Source organism: Fistularia commersonii, chromosome 17 (genome assembly GCF_037954325.1).
Source record: "Fistularia commersonii isolate RoL2024-O1a breed Wild chromosome 17, RoL_Fcom_v1.0, whole genome shotgun sequence".
Lineage (NCBI taxonomy): Eukaryota > Metazoa > Chordata > Actinopteri > Syngnathiformes > Fistulariidae > Fistularia > Fistularia commersonii.
Genome location: NC_141300.1, coordinates 5974856 through 5998325, shown reverse-complemented (window position 1 = coordinate 5998325; position 23470 = coordinate 5974856). Strand labels below are relative to the sequence as shown.

The 23470-nt window shown below is 44.5% G+C and overlaps 1 protein-coding gene across 4 annotated transcripts; it reads left to right on the top strand.

The window, feature by feature from the left end:
- Positions 1-11: 11 nt before the first annotated feature.
- LOC147224877 (immunoglobulin superfamily member 22-like) lies at positions 12-23347 on the top strand. Of its 4 annotated transcripts, none has more exons than XM_086162591.1 (26): positions 12-724; positions 8621-8792; positions 9109-9243; positions 10262-10398; positions 11183-11282; positions 11408-11444; positions 11706-11877; positions 12144-12257; positions 12384-12546; positions 14347-14459; positions 14552-14714; positions 15407-15691; positions 15801-15925; positions 16007-16148; positions 16301-16508; positions 16607-16695; positions 16770-17072; positions 18701-18874; positions 19184-19312; positions 19396-19692; positions 19763-19851; positions 19983-20175; positions 20293-20595; positions 20953-21101; positions 21197-21377; positions 21464-23347. In XM_086162591.1, the coding sequence occupies exons 2-26, from the start codon at positions 8663-8665 to the stop codon at positions 21529-21531; spliced, it is 3999 nt and encodes a 1332-aa protein (XP_086018717.1). In that variant the 5' UTR covers positions 12-724; positions 8621-8662; the 3' UTR covers positions 21532-23347. The 4 variants fall into 4 exon arrangements, 3 of the variants coding, with proteins under 3 accessions (XP_086018717.1, XP_086018718.1, XP_086018716.1); XM_086162592.1 differs by lacking the exon at positions 12-724 and adding an exon at positions 6640-6762 and having other exon boundaries at positions 11709-11877; XM_086162590.1 differs by lacking the exon at positions 12-724 and adding an exon at positions 6640-6762.
- Positions 23348-23470: the final 123 nt, after the last annotated feature.

Genomic DNA, 23470 nt, shown 5'->3' with positions numbered 1-23470 from the left:
CTGTCCTCGGATGAGTTTGGGATAGGAGGTGAGAGAGAGAGAGGGGAGGAGAGGGAAGGGGAGGGGGCGCGTCCGTTCCCGGTCACAGCGGCAGCATCCCCCCACGGTCCACGGGGAAGCGCGTCTGCTGATCCCCCGGGGTGGGGGGGGGATCAGGGAGGGGATGGGTCGCTCCCGGATCGGTGTCCAAACACTCCTGCGAGTTTCATAGTGCGCACCTCCTTCTTCCTTTTTGCTTCTTTCTCTTCCCCGCGTCTCTTTCTCTTGTGGATGTTTAAAAAAAAAAAAAGGAGTGTGACCGAAGGGACTAAATAGCAGTCTGGCGATAATCTACATAAATCCCCCAGAGCTCAATCCCCTCGCTGACACCGCGATGATGCTGCTCATTTCTCCTCCGGTGAAGGATCGTCTCTCTGTGTCAGAGAGGAAGAGGAGGGTTCGTTTCCACGGGAAAGCGGCGTGCGCGAAGCAGGAGAGATGGATAAGTTTCATTTAATCCGATCGGGAAGATGAAGTCTTCTGACTGCTGATGAGGGGGGTTGAGATGTCATTCGGTAGTGGATATTTTCACGGGGGAATAAACACACACGTGTAAGACTCCTGCGAGCGGAGCTTCGGATCCGGAAAGCGGCGGAGTCAGACGGAGCGCGTTTTTATGGAAGTCCCAGGAGAGGAGGGGCGATCAGCTGTCATCCTCCCGCTCGGGTTGGTCCGGAGCCCCGCGGTGAGTAAACACGACGTGGAATGAAAACTGTGGATGCTCCGTGGGCAACACACGCACACACACATGCAGCGGATGGTGATGATGTCCATGCGCTCTGGTATTTCACGGCAGGTGCATTTTACCGACGGTCCCAAAGTAGCCGCGATGTCCACCGTGCGTGTGACTCAGATCCCGCGGGGAGGAAAGAGAGGGGAGAAGGAGAGAGAGCCGCATCCCGCTCAAAGTCCACTGGCAGGGGAAAAAAAAACGGTGATCCGTCGCTGGCGGCGGTGCGACGCCGTGTGTTGTTATTGTCTCATGGTTTGCTTGTTCTCCAACAAAACGCCGCAAACAGTCTGCTCCGAGCCGCGGGTCCCCGCGCGTGGGGAGGAAACACGGCCGCGCTCCGGTGAGGTGGTCCCTGGAGAGAAGCGGCGGCCGGCTCCGGGACGGAACATGTTTTTTTTGTTTTGTTTTGTTACGAGAGAAAGCCACGCAAGGGTATCTCCGTCCACCGCACCGCCTAGGACGCCCATCAATTGAGCAGCTGAATGTTGCGGAGCAACCTACCCTGGGAGTGATGGGAGAGTGACGGGTCCAGGAGCCAATCAGAGTGCCGCCAGCGGCTTGGCGAGGGGCGGGGCCGTGGCGAGAGCCCTCACCGTCACTTGGTACTAGTGTGATCCGGCATCCAATAGCTGAGCTTATAGCCTGAAACTTGTTAAGCATTGAATTTTTATTTATTTTGTTTTCATTATTTATTTATTTTTAACTTTTACCACTTTGTCACTTTCATTGTTTTTTTTGTATTGTTTCCTTAAAATATGTATTTTGTGTATATGTGCATGTCTGTATGGTGTCGAATAAGGCGCATAATGAGATTATCATTTTATTTATTTGTATGTTTATCGTTTTTTTACTTTTACCTCTTCATCACTTTAATTGTCTCTTTTAAATCTGAATTTTGTGTATATGAACATGTCTGTACAGTGTCCTTGAGCGTCGAGAAAGGCGCTTAAATGAGATGTATATTTCATTTATTTGTAGGTTTATCTTTTTTTACTTTTACCTCATCACTTTTATTATCTCTTTTAAATATAAATTTTATGTATATGTACATGTCTTTATGGTTTCCTTGATTGTCAAGTAAGGCGATTAAATGAGATGTATATTTTATTTATTTGTATGTTTATCTTTTTTTTTTACATTTACCTCTTCATCACTCTTATTTTTTCTTTTAAATCTCTATTTTGTACATGTCTGTATGGTGTCCTTGAGTGTTGAGTAAGGCGCCTTAAGTGAAATGTATCATTATTATCATTAATATTTATTTATTCATTCATTTATTTGTTTATTTTTCAATACATTTTTTATTGAAATTTTTTTGAGGTTTCTCCTCTTGAGAGATCACCGATTTATATCTGCCGGTGATCCTTGTATTAATTTCTCTTTTCATACCGAATGCTCGCTGCAAAGCGAGTCCATGTGAGCAAAACTGGGTGTGCGCAGTGCCGGTGACAACCCTGCGTGGAGGACGTGCGCTCGGCCGCCCCCGTCTGGCCAAAATCACGCAAAGTGGGAGAAGGCAGTGCAAGCCTTTGTGATATACAACATAGTGTGTTATATACATCCACATTCAAAACGCCTTGTTCTGGTTCTTCTCAGTAAGAAGGGAGCTGATGAGTTGATGTGGAGACTAAATGTGGAAACTAAAGGTACATGTGAAAGTTGATTTCTACAATTTTTCCACTCACTGTCACTCAAATTGAGCAGGTTAACACACAGGAATGATCCTATGTGTGATAATATTCAGTTGCATTTTTTGGACGGACCCATTTTCGCTTGATGAGTGATATAACTGAAACTTTTAAGGAAATTTTCCATTGTTTATGATGTTCTTGCGCAGTTTTTGTTTACCTTCATGTAAGTGCGCTGCGTAACTGCCAAATTCCTTGTTTACGTAAGCATACTTGGTCAATAAATCTGATTCTGATGTACACTCTGGCGTCAAATTGAAAAAAGGTATGAAAAGTTTCAATCCATGAAGATCCAACTTGCCTGTTGCTAAAGATGATAAGTTTAAAGTTGCAAACAGTCAGAGAGGAAAATATATATGTGTTATTCTTCTAGTTCAAGGGTCACTTTAGAATGACGCGCTATCACAGATGTGGTTTAGCCTCGGTTTAATACATGACTAAACATCCACGTGCAAATCTGCTGAGCCGGTGATTCCATTAACAATCTAGAGAGAGGATCAAAAGACACCAACCTGGCCTATGAGACTATGACCTCGATTTGTCCCAGCTGCGCCTCCTGAATCAGTCCCCGCCGTAAACCGTAATCCCCTGCCTCTGTGGATTAATATTGTAATCTTCAGAGCAAACATTGAGCATAAATGAAATGCTAAGGCATTCATCTGGGCTGTAATGAAATGAGAACTCACTGAATGACCTCTGGCAAACATTATTTACGCCCCAACCTAAAACTTCACGCCATTCACCTTGCACAGGCTGTTGCTGGAAAATTGGAGGTATTTCATCACACACGTACACACACTCTCTCTCTGGGTTTGAAAGTCATCCAAAGACTGAAATCAAATGCTTTTTCGTGGACAGTTTTTATCCTCCTCCTCTCAAAACAGAAGGGCCAGGAGGCTTTCAGAGCTGAGTGAGTGGGGAAGGGGGATGGGGGGGTTCGCACAAGACCCGTGCTTTCTTTTGTAGATAAGTAGCAGAACACAGGAGAGTAAATTGGCTCTAAATTGGTTTTGTATTACAAGAAAAACATGCACATCTCTGTTTTAGGTTCAAATCTGACAAAAGCCACTTCCCCAATCACACCCTGCACGCTCCCCTGCTCGCAGAAACACTTTGGCGCCTCCAGAGATGTCCGGGTGTCAGTGTGTCCGGCAGGAGCCGGTCTGAATCGGAATGAGGGAGGAGAGTGTCGATAGGAGGAACCGATAAAGGTAGAGGAACAGCTGTATCGCGGGACATTACAAGCCCCCCGGAGAAGACCCGATGCCCTGCCGGCTCGAACAGGTGTCAGACAGTGTCAGTGGAGCCAGGGGCGAGCGGGGTAAGGCTTTACATGGAAATTACCCTACGGAGAGCATAACTAGACCGTGGTTGCATGCATTTTAAAGAGAGAAGGTGACAGATCGGAGAGGAGCATCTGTCGTCTTCATCAGCTGTTCATCTCAAGATCAAAAATATCTTTGCTTTTTGCTTATCCGCTCGCACGCTTTTGTCCCCCTTTCTTTTAGCCGCTTCTCCCCCACTCCTCCAGCCTTCCTTTTTTTTTTTTTTGTTCCTGGGCAGCTCGCTTAAACAAGAGATTTGGGCTAAAATGTCACAGGGATTAAGGGGTTCTTACATCCTGCTTCCAGCAAGATCATTTCTACTTTTCCCCTGCGTCTAAGCCTCCACCTCTCCAAACAGGTGCAGGGGGCGATAGCTCGCTCCTCCACTCTGCCCACTGAATTTATATCTGGGAGGGAAACATGGTCTCCTACATAATGATGTAAATCTTTTTTTTTTCCCCCTTTATTTGCTCATTGTGTTTAACAACAGCCATATAAGAGAATATTCAACGCTTCGATTCTCTACAAAGTCATTTGTCTGAGGAAAGCACACAGATGGGGAAGGCTCACAATAAGTTCTTTTTTTTTCCTTTATTTGTCCCAAAAGATAATCACTGAAATGACTGGGATTAAAAAAAAAAAGCCTCTTTATGCCTCAACAAATTGTGGTAGACACCTGTGGCTGTGAGTTCTTGACCCCATTATTTGTTCTTTTTATTTTGTTTTGAGATCCCATGCTTTCATCTAGAAAACATTCCACTTATCACAATGAATGTGTAAAGTATATGTGATAAACTTTTAGCTCTTCCAAAGAAGACTCTGCAAGTTTCTCCTGTTAATACACTTGAGCCGATTGGAAAATTCAACATTTTCTAAGGGGATAATATTACATCACACATCCACGCTTGATGCAACGATTTACAACTGCTGTCCGTAATCGGGTCTAAACCTCTACTCGTCCACCTCGATGTTTCTAAGGAGCATTTTCTGCCATCCTTTCAAGATCACCTTGCCGTCGGTAGCTTGTGAAGTGCCTTGACACTACAGCGGTTAAAAATAGCTTTTTTTGGTGTGCTCTGAGTGTTTGTTCTGAGGGCGTCGCCATTTTCAAAAACAAATTGACTATTGTGGCTAAGAGTCTGCCTTTTATCGAGATTGAATAAACACGCTTGTCCTCTTTTCCAGAATTTGCAGCAACAGAAAGATAGCAGTCACACAAAATAGAAAACCCAACCAACTAAATGTTGCTTTCTGCAGTGAGAATGAATGTGCCATGAGTGAAATCTAGGTCATTTCTCCATCATTAGTATGCCAGCCAGGTGTTGCACAAAGAGGATTAGTTGCAAGAACTGCCAATGGGGCCCTGTATGTCTATCTCCTCCTCCTCCTCTGCATACCGCCGCTCCTTCAGTGATACCAAACAATAACACCTAAGTGCTCCCCACTGCCACCTTTGAGAGGATGCTCCTAACAAGTAATCCAAGCCTGCAATAAAATATTCATTTGCAGTGGCGCTTGAATGCTGGGCTTGTTTCAAGCTCATTAACTAAGCAACATTCGCTCAATTCCCGTTGAACTGCATTCTGAAGGCCGCAGCGTTGAGGAGAAAGGGCTTATTCAACCGAGCATCGTTTGCGTCTATACGTGGCCTTGTCTCACATAGTCCTATCATTTTGTCTCTTAATAAGACAATTAGTAAGCCGGAGCGTGTTTGTCTTCTGTACCTCTGTGAAGTCGCTGAACAGAGACTGATAATTCACTTTATTTACAGCCTGGTTCAGGTCCAGTCCCTCGTCCGTTCCTTCAGAACGTTTGTAACGCAGTTCTTTGGCACAGTGATAGATTATTATAAGTATTCATTCTGTCTGTTTATTGTTTCATCGATTATGTATGTTTCATCCATTAGATTTTCAATTAAAAAGTAAATTTGGCTGAAAATTTTGACACCATTGTCTATTGGCTCCAAACCACGTGATGACTGTGCACTTTGAATAAAAGCACTTTTTATCATTTTCGCAACAAGCAGCATGATCTAATCATTCATTTGTTCAATGTAAACAAATCGAATTGTACATGAGAGACAGTCAGCCGGTCATGAGTTATTAGTAGATTTGTAGTGAAGGACATTAGCGGCCATTCATTCTGGAGCAGTTTTGACAAATATTTCACAAAAAAATGAATTCAATAACTTCTTTACTTCCCTGTTCCAGTTGGGAAGTGTATTCGGATTGAATCTGTATACATCCCAGTAACTGCCGTTCGTTTCCCTTTCACAGTACCAGCCCGTAAAATATATCAAAAAAGAAATCGTAATTCCTCTGGTCTCAGTGGCACCTGACTTTAGTCGGTATATTTTAAGCAGCAAGTCAATATTCTGTTCGTGAACCCCTTTTTGTTAAAAGCAGGAAAATGTCAACACATGGGACAATGTGTGTAAGACTGAAAAGGGCTAAATGGTGATGCTAAACCAGGCCTAGCACCCCTAGATCAGGAAGTGGATTATAAAAATTTTCAGTCTGACTAAGAATGATAATGTACACTGTTTGCATTTTCATTTTATGCATTTAATATCACTGCAATGGCGCTGACTATTATATGAAGATTTGCTTCAGGGGCAGCCTGCTCAAAAACCTCCATCATCAAATGGAGAATGTTAATGTTCTAACAGACGTCCCTCTGCAGACTAAAACACCCCTCAAGCAACCCCCTGCTGGGAAATATTAGCCAACATATTCGTGTAGCCCAAGCCAGATCAGAGCCTTATTTGTACACAGACAAGACCCAGCAGGTGATTAAGCTGAGCATCCTAGTTTTGGCTCATCCATGAAAAGGAGCCCAGAAAACCACTGGCTACTAAGCAAGCAGGAACCCAACTGAGCGGGAAGCACATTGTGGACACAAAACTTCATAGGAGACATTTGGGCAGGGAGAAGAGGAAGCAGAAACCTGTGGCGCAAACGAAGTTCGTGGCTTTGCTGTAAGTAAGTGGGGTTCTACCCGCTCTCCTTCTATCATCTTGAAATAATAGTGCTGAGAGAGGTTGGGGGGGGGGGGGCGCTTTGTGATTTGTGGTGCTGGATACTGAGAGAACAGAGCTGGGGGAGGAATCAAGGACACGAAGCAAAAAGGAAAGGAGAGGAAAATAGAGATGTCCGACTTGCTGTGACACAGCAACCTTTGCAGCGTTTGGAGCTTGTAGGGCGATTCTCAAGTTAAAAACAAATCTGTCGCGTATCAAAGACTATACAGTTAATTAGTTCATTAATATAGCAAAGCCCATGTTACATATGCATTTCTCCTTCACGCATGAATGACAGAGTTAAGTGTTCTGGGGGGTTTTCCTGATGCCCAGAAAAAAAGAAATCGGTGTTTCACTGAATATACTCACTCGGCATTGCGTGATGTTGAGTTTATCTTTGGGAATGACGAGGACTGACAGGATTAGGAATGAGTCCATCAGAGGGACACGTTAGATCAGACCTGGGCATTTTACAGCCCGCAGGCCAAATCTGGCCCATTTGCTTTTTTATCCGGCCCAACCAAGTATTTTCTTTGAATATTTTACCAACTATTTTCAATCAATATTGAATTTAGAAACTTATTTTCTCCTTTTGTTTAATTCTATATGGATGATTACGTACAAAATAATGTTGGTCGGTACATTTCTATTATTATTAATGATTTTGAAATTGAAATAGAATACCAAAAAAATTGAAATATGTAAATTGCAATTTACATTGTGTTCACCTAGTTAGCCCGCGCATAAAAATTAGATAAGAAATGTGACCCGCCAGCCAAAGTTATTTCCAACCCCTGCGTTAGCGGTTTTAGAGAGAAGGTCAGACTGAGATGGTTGGGTCATGTACTGAGGAGGGATGGCGGAAATATTGGTAGGGGGATGCTGGAGTTAGAAGTGCGAGGCAGGAGGCTTAGAGGAAGACCAACAAGAAGATTTATGGATGTAGCGAAAGAAGACATGAAGTTAGTTGGCGTGAGAGAAGATGATACAGAGAATAGGCTTGGATGGAGTAGGTTAGCTTGCTATGGTGACCCCTGAAGGGAGTGGTTGAAAGGGAGAAAAGAAGGATTGAATGAAGTTTTCCAAGTGAGTTTCATAAGAACGTAAAGCCAGTAACACTTTTTAATGAGCAGGAGACGAGGCGCTTGCCGGGCTTTTAAACTTTTAAAATGTGGCGACTGGTTTAGTGTGTGCCAAGAGGAACGCAGATATATCCAGGCACACAGCAGCTGACACACACACGCACACACACAAAAGGCATGATCTCGGGGCATGACAAAGAAGTCCAGATACAAAGCGAGAGCTCGCCGACGTACACGTTTTGCTTTATCTTGCGCAGCAGGTGTAAGGATTGCAGTTTTAATTGGATCTTTTATGAGCCGGGCTGAGGGAGAAGACTGGTAGTCACTAATAAAAGGGAGATGATAGTGCAAGTGAAGGGTAGGGGATGAACGGAGTAATGGGGGTGAGTTTCTTTTTTTCTTTTTTTTTTTGGTGCATACCTTTGGAAAAATAAATCCAATTACCAGTGAGACAAAAGACCGGGAGCATGTTTGTGCTTGCGCACATACAAGTACACATACCAGATCTGTGCTCTGCACATCCTCTGCTGCTATCTGAGTTCAGTTTGTGCTGCATCAGGGAGTAAATTCAAAGAGGACTGATAAGATTGTTCCTCCCGTCCCTCTTATCTTCTGGAGAAAATATACTGAGGCTCTAAAGATGTCGCACTCAACAAGACCCGGCGGATGAAAATGTCAAATGATCATTGTCCGTTGCGATCGTAAGTTGTCTCTTTTTACATCTTCGATTACAGCTGTCAAAAAGTCAGACACGGTCCGGGAGCTAAATCATCCCAATGGCGGACGAATATCCTCGCGCCACCGGGGGCAGATCGGAGGAAATGGGACGGCAGATCGGACAAATGTACCGCGCCTCCAACCTTTCATCCTCTGTGAGCTCTACCAAGCTGAGAAAAGTTTCTCAAGGTTTGTCGGGGACTCCGGATGGTGGGAAACTTCGAGCTGAGCCGAAAGTAGGGCAAAGTGAAATCTCTCTTTCCAGTCCCGCACACAGCGTCGGACACTATCTGAATTTCCGGCTTTTAGGACTAAATAATAATCCTGTCCTGGCCTAAATGCGGACCTAAACGAGAAAAAGATAATTTACCGCTCTATGTGAATGTAAATCAAGCCAATATGCTCAACAGTAGTGACACATGAGGCAGCATGACCAGTTTTAGGGCTTTTGCACGCGATCGTGTTTTATTTTTTTTTAACACGAGTGTCCTTCATGCGCCCTCAGAATGCTCGGGGCTCCAGCGTAGGACCTCAGCTGCGGTGGAGTCCTTCAGCCAGGTACAGAAATCCCCCAGCATCCCGGAGGGAGAATCTGTCCCAGATTTCGAAGAGAAACCGCACCCGATCACTGCCCAAGAGGGTGAGGTGAACCGCCCATTTTCATCTCAGTCGGGGGCTAACACCCCCCTCCCTTTATAAATCCGCTCCCGTTGAACTGTAAACAACTGTCGGCCCTGGAGATCAGCATTATGAGCGAGTTAATTATAGATGCACCGTTTGCCTGGAAACTCCTGATGACACAGACTTATTCCGCGGGGGAACGAGGTTAAGGTTAAAACAAATTACCGCTGCATGTAAACGTAAGATAGTCATTTGTTTTCCCTGGACGGAGACTATAAATGTACCGTAAGCCCTGACAACAACCTAACAAAGCAAGAAGACAAGATGATAAGCCAAAAAAACATTCCTGCTTCTGAGCAGGGGCCACAGTTCTGCAGTAGCTGATGACTTGTGATTCAGTAATGCAGAAATGAATCAAGGGTAGCCTGTCACTGAATGGCGAATGCTGCCGACTAGCCGTGGGAAAAAAAATGGGACAGAAACATTCACCGTGTCAGTTAAAAATGATGCCCGATTCCCAAAAGCTTGTTAAAATAATCGCAATATGGACTTTGCAGAGTAAATGATGAAGGCCGCAATCATTTCTACTGATCTCAGTGAATTTGGTTTTCAATAAACCCCCTGCCATAGAAATAGTCATTATATAGACAGCCTGAAAAATGCTATGGGCTGGTTTTTAACATCATTCAGAACGCTGTGACTGCACTACCCTTGTTTGTGAGTGTCGCGGTAATGCCGACAAATAAAGATGGCTCCTGATTGTTCCATAAATCCCACAGTCTCCCAAAAATCTTTACTCCCACTGGGGAGCATATGCCGCAGGCGTGTGGGCGGTATGTAGGCCGCAGGGAACGCGCGAGTGATCCTTCTCGGAACAGTATATGAAACTCTGATACCTTGAAAACTGTAACTGTGTCACAAAGCGGTCTTTAATTATAGAGCTTGTAATAAATCTTGGGTCAAATATGATCCAACCCAAATGTTGCTCGACCGTTTGTAAAAAAAAAACTCAATACGTCTGCTCTTTTTATTCACAGGGGGCAACGGGGTATTCAAGGCAAAGGTGACCGGGGCCCCAAAACCCGTTGTTACCTGGGAACGAGCCAGTGGCTGTCCACTGTCTGACACCACAAAGTGTTTCTATGACAACATGAACAATCAGCATATACTCAAGGTATGACATGTTTATGCATCAGTCATACTGTTTCTTCTTAATGTGTGATCCCAGCATGCAGTCACCAGCTTAACTGTTTTAAATAATGCAATGAGCTTACCTGTTTGGTTTGCCTACATTTCATCAATTAGTATTATAATTAATAAAATATTATAATTTTAATATGAAACAATACAAGTATATAGATATATTTGTCAAATTGCAACTGTTACTTGAACTTCTTTTTAAAGTGGCTTTTTAACAGTCACAATAATCAAATGTAGCATCTTATGTAGCTGTGCTTTTTTTTTCCCCAGTTGATGCGATGATAGTTGACGTTTCGCTCAAGCGTCACAAGGGACTAGTGGACAGGAAAATATATAGTCCCATCATTCAGAACCAACTCTGGGTTGGATATTTTAGTACTTCCTCTTCACCAGCCGGGGAACTTAAGCGAAGCTTAAATAGCTACTATAAAGCAATTAACTTGTGGGTGCAGACATATGCATCTCTCCTTGCCATCTGTTTCTCTAGTAAAGGATGACTGTTTAGATGCGGTGCTAACATTAACGTTGAATTACTGGCACTGCGCTGCCTCTCCCTGTTAGAACTCGGTATTGCAGCCGTTTCTGACGCGACGCGATAATAATGAAGAGCCTGATGTGTGTGGCTGCGCCTTCATCACTTAGTAATACAAGACATTCATCTATTCACTTGCGTGTTTCATTAATATCCCTTCGAGCATCAAGTGAGTCACCTGAATCTACTCAGTCTACCCGCGATGATGTGATTTGCTCCACTTAAGATCAAAAATGCCAGCCTGGAGGATGCGGATGTCTACAGATGCATTGCCTCTAACGAACATGGAAATGCAATCTACTCAATATCTCTTATTATTACGGAGAGTAAGTCTAACCGTTCGATATGTGTTAACCCTCCCTATTTATGAAAAAGCTTTCAGTTTAAGCAATGCGCTGTTTTTTTTTTACGTCCAATCTCTCAGATGCACATTCTCACTTTGTGTTTCTAGATCCAGCTCTGGACTTCAAAAAGATGCTGAAGAAACGGTAAGTTGTCTAATATTAGCCTCGACAGTCAAGGCTGTCAGTGTTTGATGGAGCGCTCCCTCTCTCTCTCCCTCTCATCCGCCCCCGCATCACTTTTTACATGCATCCATAAATATCTGCAGGACGAGATCTAAAGAGCTTCACCGCGCACTAGTGCTGCCTAAGGGCCAGAGGAGTGTGCCTCTAAGTTGTCGTCACAAATGTCAAGATGTCGATGCACGCGCTCACCGGTGCATGTGTGCATACTTTTTCTTGATGCAGCAGTGTGGAGAAGAGAGAGGAGAAGAAGCCTCCCACAGAGGAGGAGATGCTAAAGATCCTGGCTGGCGCTGACAAGAAGGACTACGAGCGGATTTGTGCGGAGTACGGCTTCACCGACTTCAGAGGCATCCTCAGGAAGCTGAAGGAGATGAAGAAGAAAGTTGAGGTGGAGGTGGGGCCCGTCGTACCCGCAACATGCTCACTTACTGCAGGATCAGATAAGGCAGGAAAGAATGGGGGTACAATAATAATAAAAAAAAAAAAAAACATCTTAAAATAGAGTTTAATGTTTCACAACAATGAAGGTACCTTGCAATGAAACAAAACGAAGGGGAAGAAATACCCTGCAGCGCCGTGCTGTCACATTTGTGTTTTGCTACGAATCTGTGACTAAATGTTTATTTCTCCCCCCCCCCCCCCTCTCTCGCTCTCTCCAAGATGGTACGTGTGCTGAAACCTATGGAGGACATCAGTACCAAACCTGACACCAATGTGGTGTTTGACACCATCCTGGAACTGAAAGATCCGAACATCAAGATGATGTGGTTTCTTGTAAAGAAAAGCTACCCGTCTATTGTGTCTTTACACATCCATGTTTGTTTACAGGTGTTTCAGGTGAAATAAAAACTGCATGGGAGTTCCCCCCCCTCCCACCAAACATCTGATTTCCGATTTCAGGGCACGGAACCATTAAGGATTCAGTACTCTCATGGGAAATATGAAGTAAAACAGATGGGAACCAAACACATGCTGTGCATTTCCAACGTCAGCCTCGGCGATATAGGCACCTACTCTCTGCAGGTCGGAGACAAGAAGCTGTCAGCCAAGCTCAATGTCATAGGTAGGTGCACAACTACCCTCATTTTATTCTTTATTCTCATTTTATTGTTTGTTTATTCTTTGTTTCTTGTTCGCTGGATCTCTGTGCACTAGATACACTATATGGCCAAAAGTATTCGCTCACCTACCTTGTCTCAATTATGAACTCAAGTGAAATCCCATTTCTATGATGTCGGTCCACCTTTCGCAGCTAGAACAGCTTCAACTCTTCCGGGAAGGCTGTCCACAAGGTTCAGGAGTGTGTTTGTGGGAATTTTGATCGTTCCTCCAGAAGTCCATTTGCGAGGTCACGCACCGATGTTGGACGAGAAGGCCTGGCACTCAGTCTCTGCTCTTGTTCAACCCAAAGGTGTTCTGTCAGGTTGAGGTCAGGACTCTGTGCAGGCCAGTCAAGTTCATCCACACCAGACTCTGTCATACATGTCCTTATGGACCTTGTTTTGTCCACTGGTGCACAATGTTGGAAATGTTCATGTTGGAAAAGGAAGGGGCCAGCTTCAAACTATTCCCACAAAGTTGGGAGCATGGAACTGACCAAAATGTCTTGGTATGCTGAAGTTTTCAGAGTCACGCTTCGTGGCTGAGTTGCCGTCATTCCCAAACAGGGAATGTGGAATATTGCCTGGACTGTGGAATATTTAGGAGCAAAGAAATTTCACGACTGGATTTGTTGCACAGGTGGCGTCCTTGGTATCAGGTGGCATCACAGTTCCAGGGTAGAATTCACTGAGCTCCTGAAAGCAACCCATTCTTTCACAAATGTTTGTCAAAACAGTCTACATGCCTAGGTGCTTGATTTTATACACCTGTGGCCATGGAAGTGATTGGAACACCTGATTCTAATTATTTGGATGTGCGCGCAAATACTTTTGACCATATAGTGTATGTCTCTTTAGTCTTCAACAAGTGATAACTGTAGTCAGAGGCAGCGTGTTTTGTGGTTACCTAGCTTTCATTTCCTGATCCTCTGAATGCAATATCATAAAAAAAAGTCAAGGTTGCGGCACCTCATTCTTATGAAATGTATATCTGTGTCTGAAATTTGATGTCAAAAATGTGAAAGGTCAGGGTTGCTTTGAGTTGAGAAGACATGCTTCTGACCTAGAGTCAAAGAATTAATTTTAAACATGTAAAAAAAAATCAAAACAAATTTGCAATCACATAAAATGAATACATATATATATATATACACATTCATTAATACACAGGACAAGCTGTTACTGTCCCTTGTGCCAAGATCCTAGGTGAAACACACCTAGAAGCTAAATTCAGGCTGTAGAGAAACTATCAACAACAGACGAAGACAGAAGGCTTGACAGCGAAATCCGGCATCCTTGAAACCCCCCACTCTGTGCTACATAGCTGATCAACAAGCAAACAATGTTTCCTCAGCAACCTCCCCAGCTACCATTTTCCTCCTTCGCCACAATCATTCACGTGCTTGTTCTGCTGCCAGAGACATGTTGCTGACCGCAGGTTTCAGGCCTTGAACGCCCAACCCAGTCAGCAGATCATCGACAGACTTTGCCCACAAACGTATCATCGCCTTCTTAAAATAAACACTAGTCATTTTTTTGCAAAACTCCAAAAACTGAGCCATATGTTGAATATGGTGTTGATTTAGCCAAAAAGTGGTAAAGAAATAACGTTTTCTTCTTGAAACAGTTGTCTCAAGAAGGTGACGATATATACGTTTATGGATCAAAAGTCAGTTTTGCCTGACCGAGACAGAACATAAGCATGTCAGTATTTCTATTTATTTCTTCATCATCAATTCCTTCTCTCTCTATTTATTTTTCAGATGAGCCGCTGAAATTCTTGTCTGACTTCAAGCCCATGAAGGTGACAGAGCGGCAGACAGCTGTGTTTGAAATCCGGCTTTCCAAGAGGACGGACGCGCCGCTCACCTGGACGGTAGTTGACCAAAAAGATATCCGTGTGAGAAATCCAAATGAAAGCGAATGAGGAAGCATCTGAATCGGGGGTTGGGGTTTGTATTTTGACAGGTAAAAGGAAAAGAGGTGAAAAGAGACGAGAAGTTTGATATGTCCGTGTCTGAAGACGGCCTGACGTACACCTTGAAAATTAAAGACGTGAAAGTCAGTGACACCGGCGCCTACACCGTCAGCATCGGGGACCTCACTGCCACTGTGCCGCTCTTCATCGCCCGTACGGGAAAAATACCTCACGGGGTCGCTATCGGAGAAAGGTTTTTTTCGTTGGGGTTCATTTCTTTTTCCCAAAGTGGCTGTTCCTTCCTGGCATTTCCGAGGAGACAAACGCAGAAACCCCACCTTCATACCTGACTGGTAGCTACTGCCTGTTTCGACGTTTCTATCCTTCATCCCTATTATAAACAGCATCATCTTCACTCGATCTTCCAAATGAAGACATATGGCCGGCGTAATAAATCTTACCTCTTTACCGCTGGGCTGAAAATGTTCCAAGCAAATCCCCCTTCGAAACCAAGCTCATTTATAACAGCCCCGTATAACAAGATGCTTACTTGTTCAAGGTGCGAGCGGGGACATGTAAATATCATCACAAAGACATGGGTCTGTCCTCTGGGCTCCAGATAACAAAAGCAAAGTAATTGAGTCCATGTTCACTTCTGCCATCCAGAACGAGCAAAGTCTTCTTTTTCTTGCTTGATCTATTACTCGATAAAATATATAGAACTAATAAGTCGTGCTGTTTCAAATCCTCCTCCTGTCTTAGTCTTCACATAAAACCTTTTTTTAATTCAGTGTGATTCTTGATGAATCACCTTTAAATGGGGTTGAAAGGCCGAAATGAATGAAGCACATCTGGATAACGGACAAAAAACACCAATTTTTCTTTGTTTTCCTGCACCATCACAGGGATTCCCATTAAGTTCTGCAGCAACCTGAAGAATGTCCGCGTGCAGGAGCGAGGCAAGGCCCTGCTGGAGTGCGAGATGAGCTCCAAGGACGTTCACGTTCAGTGGCTGAAAGACGGCGTGGACATCACCGGAAACTCCCGATATATCTTCCTGAGAGAAGGGAAAAGGGCGGAGGTCATTATCGAGGACTGCGAGCTGACCGACAGTGGAGATTACTCGGTTGTTTGCACTCAGGACAATGACACACACCAATACGTCACATCTGCCACTCTCACCGTGGATGGTACTCGTGTGTGTGTGTGTGTGTGTCTGTGTGTATCGGATGTGTCTTCAAATCCAACCCCCAACAACATTAATCTTGTTTTCCCCGCATTTTCCTGCTATGTCGACAGAGCGCTTTGCCTCGGTTAAAAGCGGCATGTCAGACACCCGGTGTCTGACAGGCTCGTCCGCAGAGTTGTGCGTCGTCCTCGACGACGAGAAGGTGAATGGCGTGTGGCTGAAAGATGGACGGGAGGTAAAAGATAAATCCGATTAGTGACCAAGAGAATGAACGATAAACATTAGAAATAATTGTTTTCTTTGTGGCATTTATCAGATGACTGATCAGATTGGGGTTCAGGTGGTCAAACAGGGGGCCGTCCACAAGCTGGTCTTCACTGGTGTGACCGATGCCCACGGGGGCAAGTACATATTCAGAGCCAAAGGAGCAGAAAGTGAGGCTGTGCTCACCGTTGCAGGTACCGTCAGTTTGTGTTTGTTCACAGTTCATCAGAGGATGTTTTTAAATCTCCTCACTTGATTGATTATCATTAAAAAAAAATCAACACCCAAATGAAAAGATGAAAGAAAAAAAAATCCGAAAAATTAATGCCAAAGTTGTATTTCCCAGACCCTCCAGAGATCGATCCCTCCGTGCTGGACTCCCTGGAGTGCCAGCCTATCACGGTGAAGGCGGGCCAGACCGCTACCATTCGGATTCCCTTCAAGGGGAAACCAACACCCAAGATCACCTGGTACAAGGATGGCGTAGAGATCATGGAGGACAACAGGACAAAGGTGGAGCGGACAGCCGAGTGTACCACGCTGGTGCTCAGCAGGTGGGGGATGGGAGGGACTTGGAGGTCATTTCTATCCTTCTCAAAGTTAGAACACCACCAGGATGCAGAAGTCCATTAAAATGTTACTGTGCACTCAGATGTGTGCGAGAGGACAGTGGGACAGTTGTCCTTCGTCTGAAGAGTGCGTGTGGGACTGCAGTGGCCAACGTGCAACTCAACGTAATCGGTACTATTAAAAGTACAATTTAAAGTACTGCGGTGCATATTTGATATGTTCGTGTAACGTTAAACATCCGACAGATCATCCCAAGCCTCCACAAGGGAAGGTGGAGTTTCTGGAGCTTTCAGGAAAGTGTATCAAGATGAAGTGGAAGCCGCCCCGAGACAACGGGGGAAAGGAGCTGAGCGGCTTTGTGATTGAACGTCGGGCGGCGGGTAAGAAGTCCTGGTTCAGGGTGGGTGAGGTAGAACCCTCCGCCACAGTCTTCGGTGATGACGACGTGGAGGAGGGACAGGCGTATCAATATCGCGTCAGGGCCGTCAACACGGAGGGGATGAGCGATCCGCTCGAGACGGAGGAGGCACGCGCAGGAGAACCCATAGGTGAGCGTTCATTTAAACACGGGAGTCGTTGTTATCGTCACGGGGAATTCTATCATCCTGTTAAAAAAACATTATAAAATGTCGAATGGGAAAGAGAGGGGAAATGGAGAATTGTCCTTGTGGACTTATATCTACTGTCTGAATTTGTTGCACAAAAATAAAGGGCTGTCTTGAAACCTTTGGTATCATTCAGTTTTAAAAGCCATCGTCATGCTTTCGCATCCAGGAAGTGATAAAATCCAAGCCCAATAATCCTTTCCCTTATCCCTTAATTCCCATAGTATTTCCGTTAATTCTTTTGATTAATCAATCGTGATTGAATACAAGACAGTGGAAAACGTTATTTTCCCAAACCCTGAGATGCAATCTCAAATGTCTAATAAACACAGAAACAGAGCCATATTTATCAGCTTAGGATTCTTATGGTTAAAGAACTAAAGAAGCCTGTGAGCATTCACATGTCGGAAGATGAAGATTAACTTTTCCTGGAAATCATTTTTCTGAATTTTTAACTGAATACTTGGCAACTAATTTAACTGGGTTGCAGAACTGATTGTGTCTGCAGTAACAGACAGTACAAGGGATGCCCTGGAAAGGAGAGGAATGAAAATTAAGAAAGAATGCGTGTGTGAATGAGAGGGACCCAAGTGGAATGGTGAGGCTGCAGGGGGTGAAAATGAAGGTGGAGGGGTTGAAGTACTTGGGATCAACAGACCAGACTAATGACGAGTGTGGAAAGGAGTGAAGAAATGGCATCAAGCAGACTGGAAATGGGTAGAGAAAAGTGTCAGGGGTGATGTGTGATAAAACAGTATCAGCTAGAATGAGAGGAAAGGTGTTTAAAGGCGGTGATGAGGCCAGAGATGCTGTCTGGTTTAGAGACGGTGGCATTGAAGGAAAGGTGGCAGGCGGAGCTGGAGGGAGCAGAGGTGAAGACGTCAAGGTTCTCTTTGGGAGTGACGAGGATGGATAGGATCAGGAATGAGTCCATCAGAGGGACAGCACATGTTAGATGTTTTGGAAATAAAGTCAGACTGAAGTGGTTTGGACACATACAGAGGAGGGATGCTGAGGCTGGAACTGCTAGGCTTAAGGGGGGATTTATGGATGGAGTGAAAGGGCACATAAAGGTAGTTTTTTGGGAGGAGAGGATAGGGTTAGATCAGTGGTAGGCAATTATTTTGGCTGGCGAGCCACATTTCTAATTTAATTTTTATGCGCAAGCCAACAAGGTATCAGGTAAATTTAACAAAATGAAAATTGCAATTTAAATATTTAATTTTTGGGGCATTTTATTTCAACTTTAAATCATTAATGATCATATAACTGTACTGACACTATTTTGTATGTAATCATCCATACAAAATAAGACAAAAAAAAGGACTTTCTAAACTCAATATTGATTGAAAATATTAAGATATTCAAAGAAAGTAGTTTTGCAGGCCAGATGTGGCCTGCAGGCTGTAAAATGCCCAGGTCTGGGTTAGATGATTCACAGCCCCTGAAGTAAGCAGCCAAAAGGAATGAAAGGGGTTTACAGTCATAGACACATTATTATATGGTACTGAAATAATATTTAAATTTCACTGTCTTTCATTTTTTTAATGTGTCTGAATCCACCCATTCAGAGCCTCCAGGCCCTGCTTCCCAGCTGCAGGCATCCAATATTTGCAAGGATGCCATGACAGTGACCTGGACCCCACCAGTCCATGACGGAGGAGCCCCAATTTTGGGATACAACCTGGAGAGGAGGAAGAAGGGCAGCGGTGTTTGGCTGCGAGTCAACAAGGAGCCGCTCACAGGTCTGAGGGGAAAAACAGGCACTGTTGCGTCAGCTACTGCCGACAATGACGCTGAGGCGATTGCAGCGCCATGTTGGTGATTTAAAATACGGTATAATGAATAATTCAGTGGTGTTTGAAGTCTTGTGGTATTCCCACACCTTGAAATGTATTGAAAAAGGCACAGAATCGCAGGTGAGTGTTTAAAAAAATGAACGAGCGAGGATGTCAAGGTGTATCACGGCTCATGCGGCGCTGTGACCAGGCAGAGGATCCGACCCGAGTGATCCTGCCTTGCGCTCTGACGGTCGGGTCTGTTGTTATGTCTAGATGCTAGATGCGTGGTGGACGGGCTGGTGGGTGAAACGGAGTACGAGTTCCGGGTGATCTGTGTAAACAAGGCGGGGGCAGGAAGTCCCAGCGCTGTCTCCAATGCTTTCCTGGCTAAAGACCCGATGAGTGAGTCCCCTCTTTCCTCTTCCAGCTTTCCTCTCTTTCTTTTGCTGGATACCTTGAGTAAGACTTCGATCGTCTCCTTCTAGGATCTCCGGGCCTCGTAAGGAACCTCCTCGTGTGTGACTCCACCAACTCCTCCATCTCTCTGAGGTGGACTCCTCCAGGGGAGGGGGATAGTCCCTCAGGCTACATCCTGGAATTCCGCCCTGAAGAGTCCAAAGAGTGGACAAAAGCCACCAAGATCCCCATCGGCGGTACGGCGTTCACGGTGGGAGGACTCCAGGAACATTCGAAATATCATTTTCGTATCCGAGCTGTCAACGAAGGAGGTCTGGGGGAGCTGACTGAGCTGGACGGGGGGGTCCTGGCCATGCCCCCGCCTGGTAATGCCTATTTTTCTCATCTTTTTCTCTGCGTTTTCCGTCCTGTTCATTACTTTTCCCCCTCACACAGTGCCACCGAGGTTTGATATCCGAGGGAAATTGAAGAACCAGATGGTAGTCCAGGCAGGAGCGGCGCTCTGCCTCCACCTAAGCTTTACCGTGCGTCTGAATTAAGTTCCGTCTGAATTGACGTAGCAAGGCTCTGTGGCCGTATCTCTGAGTTTAAAAATGCAACAAAATGTATCTCAAGCTGAGGAAAATCACAATAACTTATCAACCTGTCGTTGAAGGCCTCCCCTCCCCCACTGGTGACCTGGTTCAAGGATGGCGTTGTCGCTCAAGGAAAGCATGTCATCACCCAAAGCAACAGCCACTCCCAGTTCTTCATCCCCTCCTCCCAGAGGTCAGATACCGGCATCTATCGTGCCTACCTGAGGAACGACTATGGAGATGCTCATTATGATGTGAATGTCACCATTAAAGGTGGAGATCATCTTTAAATGTTGTTTCTTGGATCGCATGAGCAGCGAATCATGTATTCACCTCTGCCTTCATAGACACTCTTGACACCCTTGTTTCCCTGCTTCTCCCTCCCGTCAGATATTCCACGACCCCCGAAGAACCTCCGCCTTGTGGAGGAGGTCCCGGGGACGGTGACCCTCCAGTGGGATCACACTCCAGACCTGAGCGACGATGGCGAGGGAGTACATTATGTAATCCTGAAACGAGACACGGGCACGTCTTCGTGGTTCACCATGGCCGAACGCGTCTGCAGCTGCAAGTACACGGTCACCGGGCTGCTCCCCGGCAGAGGCTACTACTTCAGAGTCATAGCGCGTAACTCCACTGGAGATAGTGAGCCTTTAAACACAAAGGATCCTTTCATCATCCCCAAGGAGAGAGGTGCATTCATTTGATTGGTATTAGCGTATAAATTGCAGATGTCATATAAACCAGTGACGTGCAGTCAGTAGAGACGGGGGGGGGGGGGCCGGGCCTCACCTGTCATCACATAAAGAAAAAAATGCAAAATGAAAAAATAAATTAAATGGTTATATTTATTCAGTGATTTCCACCTAGCTTCACCATCTTTAGTTTTTTTTTCTCAAAATCCCCCCCAAAAAATTCATATTTACCATTCAAATATGAAGAAGAGACGTGCGGTAATGACGTCAGTGTCGCACCAGCCACGAACCTCACTGCACGTCACTGATATAAACATATTTAAATATACAATGTCTGTAAATATATCTGTCCAAGACTGTGTCAGCAGCCTGGGCTCGAAGAAAAGTGCTTCACCCCCGCGTCAGGTGAAGCCTTCCTTCCTGCTGCCGCTGAAGAATCATGCTGTGGTCAGAGGCCACGACTGCACCATGAGCTGCGCCTACCAGGGCCTGCCAAAGCCACGGGTATGCCAGATGCTGAAATTACGATTAGAAACGTCTCCCTTTTTTGCATACTGTACCTCCAGCGATTTTCCAATTTCCCATCTCCCAATGTGCAGGCCTGTTGGTTTAAGGGCCACTCGAAAATCTTCGACACCCCCCGTCTGTGGCAGAGCACCGCAAACGGAGTGTGCACCTTGGTGATTCCCATCTGCGAAGCGGGTGATGGCGGAACGTACACCCTGGTGCTGGAGAACCCTTTGGGGACGGCAAAGTGCTCGTGCACCCTGGCGGTCTTTGGTAAGCTGCATGGATGTGTTAAAACAGTCGCGCTGCAGGTTCATTTTCGTAAAGTAATTCTCTTTCCCCCTCGCCGTCCTGTCTAGACGAGGATGACAGTGGGGTGCTGGAAAGCCTAAACAAGCAGGCAAACCAGGAGAAGCTCATTTACTAATTCAGGTGCAACTTGAACGTGTGATTCCTGCAACAATTCTGTAACAATTCATTTTATTTTATCAATCCATTCAGATTCAGATTGAATCCTCATGAGGGCCTCACAGCTAATAACATCCACACAGGAATGAAAAAATCTCAACTGCTGACCAGTGAATCTACCGTGTTTTAACAGTCACACGTAGAACAGCCGATTCATTTGTTCGTGTTGAGAAAAATCTGGTCCCAGTCCGATTTAGGAATATGTGAAAATACGAAATACACCCAACCTCTTCCCCCGCACCACAAATGATGAGAAATCTTCCATTCAATATTGCTTTGTGTCTGTGTTGGAGAAGAAAAAAAAAATACAAATACAAAATTAAAATGTTTGAACATACCTCTCTTGAGGACTGTTTAGGAGACTTCAATATTCTGAACCCTTTATTTTTTCCCCTTCAACTTATGTGTCCATTTTCTTGAACGATTGTCCACAAAATGAACACTAGAGGTCAGGCTTTTATTCTGCAACAGGCGTTTGGATGGGTTTCGCTCACAATGTCCTTTTTTTCCATGTTCATTCTGCTTTATTAATGAAAACAAAAGGAAGAAGTGATTAGTCACCATGTTCATTCTGCTTTATTAATGAAAACAAAAGGAAGAAGTGATTAGTCAGAGTTGTAAAGTTGTATGGTAATATGAATGTTAAAAATTCCCTCGGTAGTAACTACAAAGGGATGGTCTCTAAGTTCATTACATCCTTGGTTGTTTATATTGAATTAAATGCATTAAAATATGCATTTAATCCAAATTCAACACATCTTTTGAATGTCCTGATCACTTTTTAAACCTATGTATCAAATTCTGGCCACAAGTTTTGATTTGGACTTTGATATGGCCCTGGACTTCTGAACAAGTGCACAAGTATGAAAGAAAAAAAAGAATGAAAAGATGGAATTTACTGCCCATAGAGTGCAGCCAGAAAAGTATTAGAACAGTGACACATTTTTGTTGCCTCCATAATCTGCCACATGATTGGATTTGAAATGAAACAATGAGGTTAAGCGCTAAATCAAAGTCATCTGAGGTTCTTCACTGTTACATCTAAAGGGCTGCGTCTTGAAATACCCTCTCAGTTTTAGCTGACATTTAATAAAAAAAAGGATAAAAGAAAAATGAAGTGAAGTCTTTGGAATCAGATCATTTTTGGGGGAATGAAATGATGACCTCTTTGACAGAGGACAGACTTCTTTGCCCGTTGGCGTATCAAGATTATTACAGTGTTCACAATACAATTCATATTGGTTTGGTCATGTTTTCAAGGTTGATGCCTGGAACTAAAACACGTTACATGTTATTACAGTTTGGGAAAGCAACTGAGTTCATTTACTTACGTTACATTAAATTACATAACATTACAGTCATTTGGCAGACGCTTTTATCCAAAGCGACTTACAAGAAGTGCAATTCAGTCACCGAAGATCCGAAGTACAAGCAGTTGGGAGTCAGAAGTGAACACTCAATAAAATAGCCATCTCGAAACCATATACATATATACATTCATTTCAACCATTTGTTTGTTTGTTTGTTTTTGAGGGGGAGGTTACGTGCGATTAGTAGGGTAGTGCTCGGTGAAGAGGTATGTTTTCAGCTCACGGCGAAAGATGGGCAGACACCCCGCTGTTCTGACCTTTTTCGAGAGTTCGTTCCACCACTGAGGAGCCAAGACCAAGAGCCGAGACCGGTTCTATCGCCAGCCGGGGGCTCTGAATGATGGGGTGGACAGTTGCCCAGACGTGGCAGTTCAGAGAGGACGGGTAGGGATATGTGGCTTGACCATAACCTGGGGGTAAGAGATAAGACATTACTTAAATGGTTACTTGGGAATTACATTCATTTCACTTTCTATTCTTTTGGATTGTGTTAGTTGTGAACAACCTGGATTTTATTCAAATTCACAT

Coding starts and splice junctions, on each gene's coding strand:
- LOC147224877 (XM_086162591.1), top strand. CDS start 8,663: ATGGCGGACGAATATCCTCGCGCCACCGGGGGCAGATCGGAGGAAATG. Junction 9,244..10,261: donor CCCGATCACTGCCCAAGAGG/GTGAGGTGAACC, acceptor TTTTATTCACAG/GGGGCAACGGGGTATTCAAG. Junction 19,313..19,395: donor CCTGGCTAAAGACCCGATGA/GTGAGTCCCCTC, acceptor GTCTCCTTCTAG/GATCTCCGGGCCTCGTAAGG.